Below are 12,368 nucleotides of genomic sequence, written 5' to 3' on the forward strand. Positions count from 1 at the left end.
TTCTATACTCCTACACTTCTACACTTCTATACTTCTACACTTCTATATACTATACTTCTATACTTCTACACTTCTACACTTCTACACTTCTATATACTATACTTCTATACTTCTACACTTCTACACTTCTATACTTCTATACTTCTATACTTCTATACTTCTATACTTCTACACTTCTATACTTCTACACTTCTACACTTCTACACTTCTATATACTATACTTCTATACTTCTACACTTCTACACTTCTATACTTCTACACTTCTATACTTCTACACTTCTACACTTCTACACTTCTATACTTCTACACTTCTACACTTCTATACTTCTATACTTCTATACTTCTATACTTCTATACTTCTATACTTCTATACTTCTATACTTCTACACTTTTATACTTCTACACTTCTATACTTCTACACTTCTACACTTCTACACTTCTACACTTCTATACTTCTATACTTCTACTTCTATACTTCTACACTTCTACACTTCTACACTTCTATATACTATACTTCTATACTTCTATACTTCTACACTTCTACACTTCTACACTTCTACACTTCTACACTTCTATACTTCTACACTTCTACACTTCTACACTTCTATACTTCTATACTTCTATACTTCTACACTTCTATACTTCTACACTTCTACACTTCTACCCTTCTACACTTCTACACTTCTATACTTCTACACTTCTATACTTCTATACTTCTATACTTCTACACTTCTATACTTCTACACTTCTACACTTCTATACTTCTACACTTCTACACTTCTATATACTATACTTCTATACTTCTACACTTCTACACTTCTATACTTCTATACTTCTATACTTCTATACTTCTACACTTCTATACTTCTACACTTCTATACTTCTATACTTCTATACTTCTACACTTCTATACTTCTATACTTCTATACTTCTACACTTCTACACTTCTATACTTCTATACTTCTATACTTCTATACTTCTACACTTCTAAACTTCTATACTTCTACACTTCTACACTTCTACACTTCTAAACTTCTACACTTCTACACTTCTACACTTCTACACTTCTATACTTCTACACTTCTACACTTCTACACTTCTATACTTCTATACTTCTATACTTCTACACTTCTAAACTTCTACACGTCTACACGTCTACACTTCTACACTTCTACACTTCTACACTTCTATACTTCTATACTTCTATACTTCTATACTTCTACACTTCTATACTTCTATACTTCTACACTTCTACACTTCTACACTTCTAAACTTCTACACTTCTACACTTCTACACTTCTACACTTCTACACTTCTACACTTCTATACTTCTACACTTCTATACTTCTATACTTCTACACTTCTAAACTTCTACACGTCTACACGTCTACACTTCTACACTTCTACACTTCTACACTTTTACACTTTTACACTTTTACACTTTTACACTTTTACACTTTTATACTTTTATACTTTTATACTTTTATACTTTTATACTTCTACACTTCTCTTGATGTTGATTGACAGTATTCAGCTTGACTCATGTGGTTATAATATTCATAAACACACGTTACACATGACAGTTATTTGTCCTGTTCATATGGATTTGGAGCGTGTGATGGACAGTTCAGCACAGCAGGACAAACAGGACAAACAGGACAAGCAGGACAAACAGGACAAGCAGGACAAACAGGACAAGCAGGACAAACAGGACAAACAGGACAAACAGGACAAACAGGACAAGCAGGACAAGCAGGACAAACAGGACAAACAGGACAAACAGGACAAGCAGGACAAACAGGACAAACAGGACAAGCAGGACAAACAGGACAAGCAGGACAAACAGGACAAGCAGGACAAGCAGGACAAACAGGACAAGCAGGACAAACAGGACAAGCAGGACAAACAGGACAAGCAGGACAAACAGGACAAACAGGACAAGCAGGACAAACAGGACAAGCAGGACAAACAGGACAAGCAGGACAAGCAGGACAAACAGGACAAGCAGGACAAACAGGACAAGCAGGACAAACAGGACAAGCAGGACAAACAGGACAAACAGGACAAGCAGGACAAACAGGACAAACAGGACAAACAGAACAAGCAGGACAAACAGGACAAGCAGGACAAACAGGACAAGCAGGACAAACAGGACAAGCAGGACAAACAGGACAAACAGGACAAGCAGGACAAGCAGGACAAACAGGACAAACAGGACAAGCAGGACAAGCAGGACAAACAGGACAAACAGGACAAGCAGGACAAACAGGACAAACAGGACAAGCAGGACAAACAGGACAAACAGGACAAGCAGGACAAACAGGACAAGCAGGACAAACAGGACAAACAGGACAAGCAGGACAAACAGGACAAACAGGACAAGCAGGACAAACAGGACAAACAGGACAAACAGGACAAGCAGGACAAACAGGACAAGCAGGACAAACAGGACAAGCAGGACAAACAGGACAAACAGGACAAGCAGGACAAACAGGACAAACAGGACAAACAGGACAAGCAGGACAAACAGGACAAAGAGGACAAGCAGGACAAGCAGGACAAACAGGACAAACAGGACAAGCAGGACAAACAGGACAAACAGGACAAACAGGACAAGCAGGACAAACAGGACAAGAAGGACAAGCAGGACAAATGGCCCAGTTATTTTAACCTCATGCATAAATAAACTCTCTATTTATCTGAGAATCTTTACATTAAACTGACAGATTGTGTTGGATCCTCATTAAAAACACAGAATCGATTGACACATAAGACAATAAAGCTGTTATTATTATTATTAGGCCCAAGCGCCACAAGCTGGTGAGAGGCCTATTAATCTCGTAAGGCCGTGCGAAGCACGGCTGCGAAAGTGCGCACGTAGTGTGCACGAAATCGAGCGCGAAGCGCTCGCCCACTTCCAAACACTCACTAACGCACTCCTTCACTCATGCACGCCCCGTGCATACTAATTAGTAGTAGGAAAATGGAACATTACCGTTGTAAACGGGCGAAGCCCGTGCAAAAGTGCGCACTAAACGAGCACTTTACATTGGGATGACGACCGCGTCGCCCCTGGCAAGTACAGTGAACTAGCCCATGCCGAAGGCATGGATCATGCATACTTACTCCTGCTATGACAGAAATAGTCAACAATTAGTGAATGGGCGTAGCCCATTCACTAATTGTTGACAACAGCAGCGCGAAGCGCTGCATTCCTCCAAAAACCCTCCTGGCATCGTCCCGTACGCGAGAATCCATGCCGCAGGCATGGGCCATGCTTGTATCTGCTCAAATCAATGGAAGTCTATGGGGAGTGGGCGGGGCATCCCGACGGAATAGGGTGTGACGAGCGCGTAAGCGCTCGTAATGATGACTCCACCCCATGGCAGCATGGGGAAGGCTTAGAGCTTTCAAACGATGTATAATTTGTTGTTATAGTGGAAACGGCTATATTGTTTTTGCTAAAAATATTATTAGGCCCGAGCGCCACAAGCTGGCGAGAGGCCTATTAATCTCGTAAGGCCGTGCGAAGCACGGCTGCGAAAGTGCGCACGTAGTGCGCACGAAATCGAGCGCGAAGCGCTCGCCCATTTCCAAACACTCACTAACGCACTCCTTCACTCATGCACGCCCCGTGCATACTAATTAGTAGTAGGAAAATGGAACTTTACCGTTGTAAACGGGCGAAGCCCGTGCAAAAGTGCGCACTAAATGAGCACTTTAAATTGGGAGCGGTCGTCATCCCCATATAAAGCACTCATTTGCGCTAAGTAGCTCACGAATACGTTCCCCATCTCTTGCATGTTCCGTGCATATAAGCATGTAATGCAAAAATTGAACATTATTACTGTTTAGAGGGCCAAAAACACAAAGTGGGCGGAGCCCACTCAAAATTAACGAAAGTACCCGTCAGTGACCAGGGACCCACACCATGAGGTAGGAAAGCGCGAGCGCTTTCCGAAAATGTATAGTTTATGATATTTGAAAAATGGGAAACATTGTTTTCGCATCGGAATATTATTCTTTCTTTCTTTCTTCTCGGGACCAACCCCCCTATTTTTCACCCAGTGAACATTGACAAAAAGTCACAAAAATGTTCACACCTCTAAAGATCGTGCCTCTCTACATTCTGGCTATTTCCTTTTTCTAAAATAAAAAAAATGTGCGCGTCAGCGCCCCCAAATGTACCAAAAATGCATTGAGAGATAGGAAATGACCCAAAAAAAATCTGATCGTAGAATCATGAAATTTGGCGCAGAGGTAGATGGTGACAAGAGAAGTAAAAAATATTATTACAGCAACGCCGTCCGCCCAACCAAATGTCGGCCATATTGGTTCAAAAATGGCTAAACATGACTTCGGAGTTTTTCCAAACGTCGTACTTTTATGAACTCCTCCCCTCAGGGCGTTGGCTCTAAAAAGCTGAAATTTGGTGAAAATGGTGCTGAGAAGTGGGACATCAAAAGTTATTCAAATGACATTGACCCTGTCACGGTTTCTGTGGGTTTGGGCGAAGCCGCAAACTTTAGCTAGAATTTCAGAAATCTCCCAAATTTAACATTTCTGCCGTTTGCGCAGATAAAGTCCGAATTGCGTCAAATTAGAATCAGTTGTTAAACTCTTTGCCCTAAACCTACTTGAGGTGAAATAAATTAATTTGGCGCCACAGCGCCCCCTACAGATTTTATATGGAGGTTAAATGTTTAGTTTTGCGAAATTTTATGAAATTTGACACACAACTCAATTTTGGCCCCATCAAAAAAGTCAATGACTCATGTCATAATTGTTATGTCGTTGCCGTAACGATGACCAAAACCTCCCATGTTATTCCAATGGGGAAATCGCCAGAACATGTTTACACTTTAGACTTTCACAAACTCCTCCCCCTCAGGGCGTTAGACCGTTTAACCTGAAATTTGGTGAGACTCATCTTCAGGACCATCAAAAGTTATCCACATTTTTATTCAAAGAGTCACGGTGTCTGTGCGGCAGAGCCGCACATTTTGCCAAGAATTCAAAATAAAATTGCTTTTTGACGTAAAACAAAGGGGAGAAGATGTGACAGCGTCACAGATTCAGCAGTAGGCGTAATAAAAGGACAATTGGGGCGCGTTAGCCACGCCCCCTCCTCTTGCGGCGTGGCGAGGGCCGATCATTGCTGCTTGCGGCTACATTTATGATTATTATTATAATTATGATTATTATTATGATTTAAACATGTCGTAGTGTTAAAGGTGGAAGAGAATTACATCAACTGTTGTTCTGGAAAAGACTAAACCTATTGTCTCATCAATTGTCTCATCGATTGTCTCACAGCTGGAGTTAAAAACACAAAACGACCCAAATGCTGCATTTTGAACTCTTAAACATTAATGCACCGTCACAATAACAAATGAATGTCCAATAATCTTTTCAGAGAACTGTATGACAGGGACAATGACAGGTGCTCTCACACTTTGAGGAAGACTGACAGGTGCTCTCACACTTTGGCAGGTGCTCTTGCATAAGCTGCTTTATATATTTATATATAATATAATATATTTAAATTGGACTCACAGGGGAAAACATGAAATAAAGAAAAATGAATTTCAAATTTGCAACTTTAACATGAAATGTGTTGTTTTTGTGCCAAGTATTTTATAAAGAACAATAAAAGTGAAGAACAAATGTAAACGTGAAGATGGACACACATACATACATACATACATACATACATACATACATACATACATACGTAGATAAAAAATGAAATTTCCCCATGTGTGGACAATAATCCATCTATATTGTTGATTGTACTAATACTAGCCACGTGTTCACCAGAACCAAGTCACACACGTTTATTTTACACATTTATGAGCTGTACATTTATAAATAGTCCTTCAGACCAGGTTTAGTCCCCTCTGGTCCCAGGTTTAGTCCCCTCTGGTCCCAGGTTTAGTCCCCTCTGGTCCCAGGTTTAGTCCCCTCTGGTCCCAGGTACACAGCCTGGGCCTCCAGCAGAGTGGTGTCAGTGCTGTGGCCCAGGAATCGAGCGGTCAGTTCCAGATCCTGGAGCCGGAGCCGGACTCTGGTTCCTCTGGGCAGAATCGAGCCGTCCTGAGTCCGGACCACAGCGTGAAACTTTGCACCGAAGTCCACGTACAAGTCCTGTTTGAGAACGTGGACAACTTTTCCCAGAACCACCTGCAACACAAGCACCGACAGGTCAGAGGTCAGAGGTCAGAGCCGCAGACACGAGACCCGAGACTGACCTTGTCTTTAGCGGGTCCCATCTGGACCAAGCCCGAGCTCCGAAGCAGCGACGCGAAACTGTCCGTGTGTCCGCCTTGAGAGCGCTGCAGCCCGGCTTCAGCCCCGGCCGCGTTCCGCAGACCGTCCTGGAGCTCCAGAGCCACGGCGAACCCGGACCCGGCCCCGGTCCCGGTCCCGGCCCGAGGCTGCTCCGGGGCAGAGTCCGAGGAGAAGCCGCGGGAGCCCGGACTCAGAGCGGAGCAGAACCGCAGCCGAACTGAGCTCCAGAGGAGACTACTGAGCCCACATTGCGCCGCCATCATGGATCTGTCCCAGCATGCACCGCGGGAGAGAGAGAGCCTTCTTCTTCTTGTGGACTTCCGGCAGGCACAGTGCTGCCTCCTGCCGGTCAGGCGGTCACACACCGCCAACGTCTAGTGTTTGGTTTGTTCTCTTTTAATCTCTTTTACAGCTTCTTCTCTCATTGAGACATCCAGGTCTTCATCATTTATGATGAGGATCGTTATAGCTGCACTCAAAACCACGTTTATCCAATCAGAATCCTCTTTGACCTTTGCTCCTGCTGCTCCTGCTGCTCCTACGGCTCCTGCTGCTCCTGCTGCTCCTGCGGCTCCTGCGGCTCCTGCTGCTCCTGCGGCTCCTGCTGCGCCTTCTGCTCCTGCGGCTCCTGCTGCTCCTGCTGCTCCTGCGGCTCCTGCTGCTCCTGCTGCTCCTGCGGCTCCTGCTGCTCCTGCTGCTCCTGCTGCTCCTGCTGCGCCTTCTGCTCCTGCTGCTCCTGCTGCTCCTGCGGCTCCTGCTGCTCCTGCTGCTCCTGCTGCGCCTTCTGCTCCTGCGGCTCCTGCTGCTCCTGCTGCTCCTGCGGCTCCTGCTGCTCCTGCTGCTCCTGCTGCTCCTGCTGCTCCTGCGGCTCCTGCTGCTCCTGCGGCTCCTGCGGCTCCTGCTGCTCCTGCTGCTCCTGCGGCTCCTGCTGCATCCTCAACTCTTTTGACTGCGTCGGATGAAATCTTCATGTCATTCCTGATTCCTGCTCTCTGCTCTAGATGAACGGCTCTTCGTCTGCCTGAGGAACGCTCTCTGCTCTAGATGAACGGCTCCACAGGGATCTACAGTGGGTGAATGATTTAATTACTCACTTCTTGAGGTTTGATCGGTCACCCGTCCCTCCCCCTGCACAGACCCCTCCCCCTGCACAGACCCTCCCCCTGCATAGACCCCTCCCCCTGCACAGACCCCTCCCCCTGCACAGACCCCTCCCCCTGCACAGACCCCTCCCCCTGCACAGACCCCTCCCCCTGCACAGCTGCACGTTCCCTCTTCCACAGCTGGACAATGCCCTGCATCTGTTCCTCTTCGCTTCTCTGCCCCGGACCATCAGCTCCCCACTTCACCTGGACTCACCCGTCCCCCCAGCACACAGTCCCCCTGGACTCACCCGTCCCCCCAGCACACAGTCCCCCTGGACTCACCCGTCCCCCCAGCACACAGTCCCCCTGGACTCACCCGTCCCTCCAGCACACAGTCCCCCTGGACTCACCCGTCCCCCCAGCACACAGTCCCCCTGGACTCACCCGTCCCCCCAGCACACAGTCCCCCTGCCACTGACTGTCACAGCAGCTCAGGTGAGGAGAGAGCTGAAGAGGATTAAAGTGAGGAAGGAGCAGGACCTGAGGCATCAGCCCCAGGCTCCTTAAGTCCTGCAGATGAACTGTGTGGAGTTATGGAGCATGTCTTCAACATGAGCCTGAAGCTGAGGCTGGTACCACAGGTCTGGAAGACCTCCTGTGTGGGGCCTGTGCCCAAGACACCGCGCGCCAAAGACTTCAACAGCTTCAGGCCAGTGTCTCTCACGTCCTGATGAAGACACTGGAGCTGGTCCTGGACCACCTCCGCTCCACCGTGAGCTCAGGACCTGCTGCAGTTTGTATACGTCCTGACATCAGAGTGGAGGACGCCGTCATCTCCTGCTGCACCGCTCTCTCTCTCACCTGGAGAAGCCTGGCAGCTCTGTGAGGATCCTGTTCTTTCATCTCTCCAGCACCTTCAACACCATCAGCTCCTGAGGGACAAGCTGGAGACGGCTCCTGAGGGACAAGCTGGAGACGGCTCCTGAGGGACAAGCTGGAGACGGCTGATGTGGAGTACGACCTGCAGAGTGGATCCTGGACCACCTCACAGACCGACCCCAGTTTGTGAGAGCCCGGGACTGTGTGTCTGACACTCGGACCTGCAGTGTGGGGGACCTGCAGTGTGAGGGCCCTGCAGTGTGGGGGACCTGCAGTGTGGGGGACCTGCAGTGTGGGGGACCTGCAGTGTGGGGACCTGCAGTGTGGGGGACCTGCAGTGTGGGGGACCTGCAGTGTGAGGGCCCTGCAGTGTGGGGGACCTGCAGTGTGGGGGACCTGCAGTGTGGGGGACCTGCAGTGTGGGGACCTGCAGTGTGAGGGCCCTGCAGTGTGGGGGACCTGCAGTGTGGGGGACCTGCAGTGTGGGACCTGCAGTGTGGGGGACCTGCAGTGTGGGGACCTGCAGTGTGGGGGACCTGCAGTGTGGGGGCCCTGCAGTGTGGGGGACCTGCAGTGTGGGACCTGCAGTGTGGGGGACCTGCAGTGTGGGACCTGCAGTGTGGGGGACCTGCAGTGTGGGGACCTGCAGTGTGGGGGACCTGCAGTGTGGGACCTGCAGTGTGAGGGACCTGCAGTGTGGGACCTGCAGTGTGAGGGACCTGCAGTGTGGGGGACCTGCAGTGCGAGGGACCTGCAGTGCGAGGGACCTGCAGTGTGGGACCTGCAGTGTGGGACCTGCAGTGTGGGGGACCTGCAGTGTGGGACCTGCAGTGTGAGGGACCTGCAGTGTGGGACCTGCAGTGTGAGGGACCTGCAGTGTGGGACCTGCAGTGTGAGGGACCTGCAGTGTGGGGGACCTGCAGTGCGAGGGACCTGCAGTGCGGGGGACCTGCAGTGCGAGGGACCTGCAGTGCGAGGGACCTGCAGTGCGGGGGACCTGCAGTGTGGGGGCCCCCAGGGCACTGTCCTCGCACCCTTTCTCTTCACCCTTTACACTGCAGACCTCAGACATGGACAGCTGTGTCCTGCAGAAGTTCTCTGATGACTCTGCCATCATCGGACTCATCACAGACGATGATGTGGAGGACAGAGGACTGGAGCAGGACTTTGTGGAACCTACTCCTCATCAACGCGGGGAAGACCAAGGAGATGGTGATGGACTCCACAGAGGCCACGCCCCCCTCACCAGTGAACATCCAGGGACGGGACATTGAGAGAGTGACTCATACAAGGACCTGGTGTTCATCTGAACCACAAACTGGACTCATAACACAGACTGTACAGGAAGAGCCAGAGTCGGCTCTACCTCCTGAGGAGACTCAGGTCTTTTGGAGTGACAGGGCCACTCCTGACAGGGCCACTCCTGACAGGGTCGCTCCTGAAGACCTTCTCTGACTCTGTGGTGCATCAGCTCCTGTAGGTGTGGCCTGCTGGAGCAGCAGCATCACAGAGAGGGAGAGGAAGAAGCTGGACAGAGTCATCAAGAAGTCCAGCTCCGTCCTGGACTGTCCTCTGGACTCGGTGCAGGAGGTGGGGACAGGAGGGTCCTGGCTAGAATCACATCTATGCTGGACCATGAGTGTCTCCCCCTGCAGGACACTCTGTCCCCTGCAGGACACTCTGTCCCCTGCAGGACACTCTGTCCGCTCTGGAGAGCAGCTTCAGTGAGAGACTGATCCACCCTCGCTGTGTGAAGGAGACGTTTCACAGGTCTTTCCTTCCTGCTGTTGTCAGACTTTATAACAAAAACTGTTAGTCCTGAACACTCACAATACTGACCTAACCTAATACTGATGTGCAATTCTGTCATATGTGCAATTACTGTGAAATTCATGTGCAATCCATGTGCCGTCGTGTTGTTATGTCATGTTACTGTCGTGATCACATGTAATGGTATTTATGTATTTATGTATTTATTTATTTGTCTATGGGAGTTTTTGTTTATAGGAGATCTTCTACTGAAAGTGTTTTTCAGACTTCCTATAAGTGATCTGTTCTTTTCTTCTGGATCTGCCTATGTATCTACTGCGTTGCAACAATGAAATTTCCCCATGTGGGACAATAAAGGAATATCTTATCTTATCTTCATCGGTCTGAGGAACGCTCTCTGCTCTAGATGAACGGCTCTTCATCTACCCGAGGAACGCTCTCTAGTCTAGATGAACGGCTCTTCATCTGTCTGAGGAACGCTCTCTAGTCTAGATGAACGGCTCTTCATCTGCCTGAGGAACGCTCTCTGCTCTAGATGAACGGCTCTTCATCGGTCTGAGGAACGCTCTCTGCTCTAGATGAACGGCTCTTCATCTGCCTGAGGAACGCTCTCTGCTCTAGATGAACGGCTCTTCATCTGTCTGAGGAACGCTCTCTAGTCTAGATGAACGGCTCTTCATCTGCCTGAGGAACGCTCTCTAGTCTAGATGAACGGCTCTTCATCTGTCTGAGGAACGCTCTCTAGTCTAGATGAACGGCTCTTCATCTGTCTGAGGAACGCTCTCTAGTCTAGATGAACGGCTCTTCATCTGCCTGAGGAACGCTCTCTGCTCTAGATGAACGGCTCTTCATCGGTCTGAGGAACGCTCTCTGCTCTAGATGAACGGCTCTTCATCTGCCTGAGGAACGCTCTCTGCTCTAGATGAACGGCTCTTCATCTGTCTGAGGAACGCTCTCTAGTCTAGATGAACGGCTCTTCATCTGCCTGAGGAACGCTCTCTGCTCTAGATGAACGGCTCTTCATCGGTCTGAGGAACGCTCTCTGCTCTAGATGAACGGCTCTTCATCTGCCTGAGGAACGCTCTCTGCTCTAGATGAACGGCTCTTCATCTACCTGAGGAACGCTCTCTGCTCTAGATGAACGGCTCTTCATCTGCCTGAGGAACGCTCTCTAGTCTAGATGAACGGCTCTTCATCTGCCTGAGGAACGCTCTCTGCTCTAGATGAACGGCTCTTCATCTGTCTGAGGAACGCTCTCTAGTCTAGATGAACAGCTCTTCATCTACCTGAGGAACGCTCTCTGCTCTAGATGAACGGCTCTTCATCTGCCTGAGGAACGCTCTCTGCTCTAGATGAACGGCTCTTCATCTGCCTGAGGAACGCTCTCTGCTCTAGATGAACGGCTCTTCATCTGTCTGAGGAACGCTCTCTAGTCTAGATGAACAGCTCTTCATCTACCTGAGGAACGCTCTCTGCTCTAGATGAACAGCTCTTCATCTGCCTGAGGAACGCTCTCTGCTCTAGATGAACGGCTCTTCATCTGCCTGAGGAACGCTCTCTGCTCTAGATGAACGGCTCTTCATCTGCCTGAGGAACGCTCTCTGCTCTAGATGAACGGCTCTTCATCTGCCTGAGGAACGCTCTCTGCTCTAGATGAACGGCTCTTCATCTGCCTGAGGAACGCTCTCTGCTCTAGATGAACGGCTCTTCATCTGCCCGAGGAACGCTCTCTGCTCTAGATGAACGGCTCTTCATCTGTCTGAGGAACGCTCTCTGCTCTAGATGAACGGCTCTTCATCTGCCTGAGGAACGCTCTCTGCTCTAGATGAACGGCTCTTCATCTGCTCTCTGCTCTAGATGAACGGCTCTTCATCTGCTCTCTGCTCTAGATGAACGGCTCTTCATCTGCTCTCTGCTCTAGATGAACGGCTCTTCATCTGCCTGAGGAACGCTCTCTGCTCTAGATGAACGGCTCTTCATCTGCCTGAGGAACGCTCTCTGCTCTAGATGAACGGCTCTTCATCTGCCTGAGGAACGCTCTCTGCTCTAGATGAACGGCTCTTCATCTGCTCTCTGCTCTAGATGAACGGCTCTTCATCTGCTCTCTGCTCTAGATGAACGGCTCTTCATCTGCCTGAGGAACGCTCTCTGCTCTAGATGAACGGCTCTTCATCTGCCTGAGGAACGCTCTCTGCTCTAGATGAACGGCTCTTCATCTACCCGAGGAACGCTCTCTGCTCTAGATGAACGGCTCTTCATCTGCCTGAGGAACGCTCTCTGCTCTAGATGAACAGCTCTTCATCTGCTCTCTGCTCTAGATGAACGGCTCTTCATCTGCTCTCT

General features: G+C 49.2%; 1 protein-coding gene across 1 annotated transcript; it reads right to left on the reverse strand.

The window, feature by feature from the left end:
* Nucleotides 1-5,886: 5,886 nt before the first annotated feature.
* mrps28 (mitochondrial ribosomal protein S28) lies at nucleotides 5,887-6,582 on the reverse strand. The gene is made up of 2 exons (XM_072439589.1): nucleotides 6,252-6,582; nucleotides 5,887-6,183 (listed from the first exon to the last, which is right to left on the reverse strand). The coding sequence occupies exons 1-2, from the start codon at nucleotides 6,552-6,554 to the stop codon at nucleotides 5,935-5,937; spliced, it is 552 nt and encodes a 183-aa protein (XP_072295690.1). The 5' UTR covers nucleotides 6,555-6,582; the 3' UTR covers nucleotides 5,887-5,934.
* Nucleotides 6,583-12,368: the final 5,786 nt, after the last annotated feature.

Source organism: Eucyclogobius newberryi, unplaced genomic scaffold (assembly GCF_026437365.1).
Source record: "Eucyclogobius newberryi isolate DKJ021-1_F unplaced genomic scaffold, fEucNew1.0.hap1 SCAF_98, whole genome shotgun sequence".
NCBI classification, from domain to species: domain Eukaryota; kingdom Metazoa; phylum Chordata; class Actinopteri; order Gobiiformes; family Gobiidae; genus Eucyclogobius; species Eucyclogobius newberryi.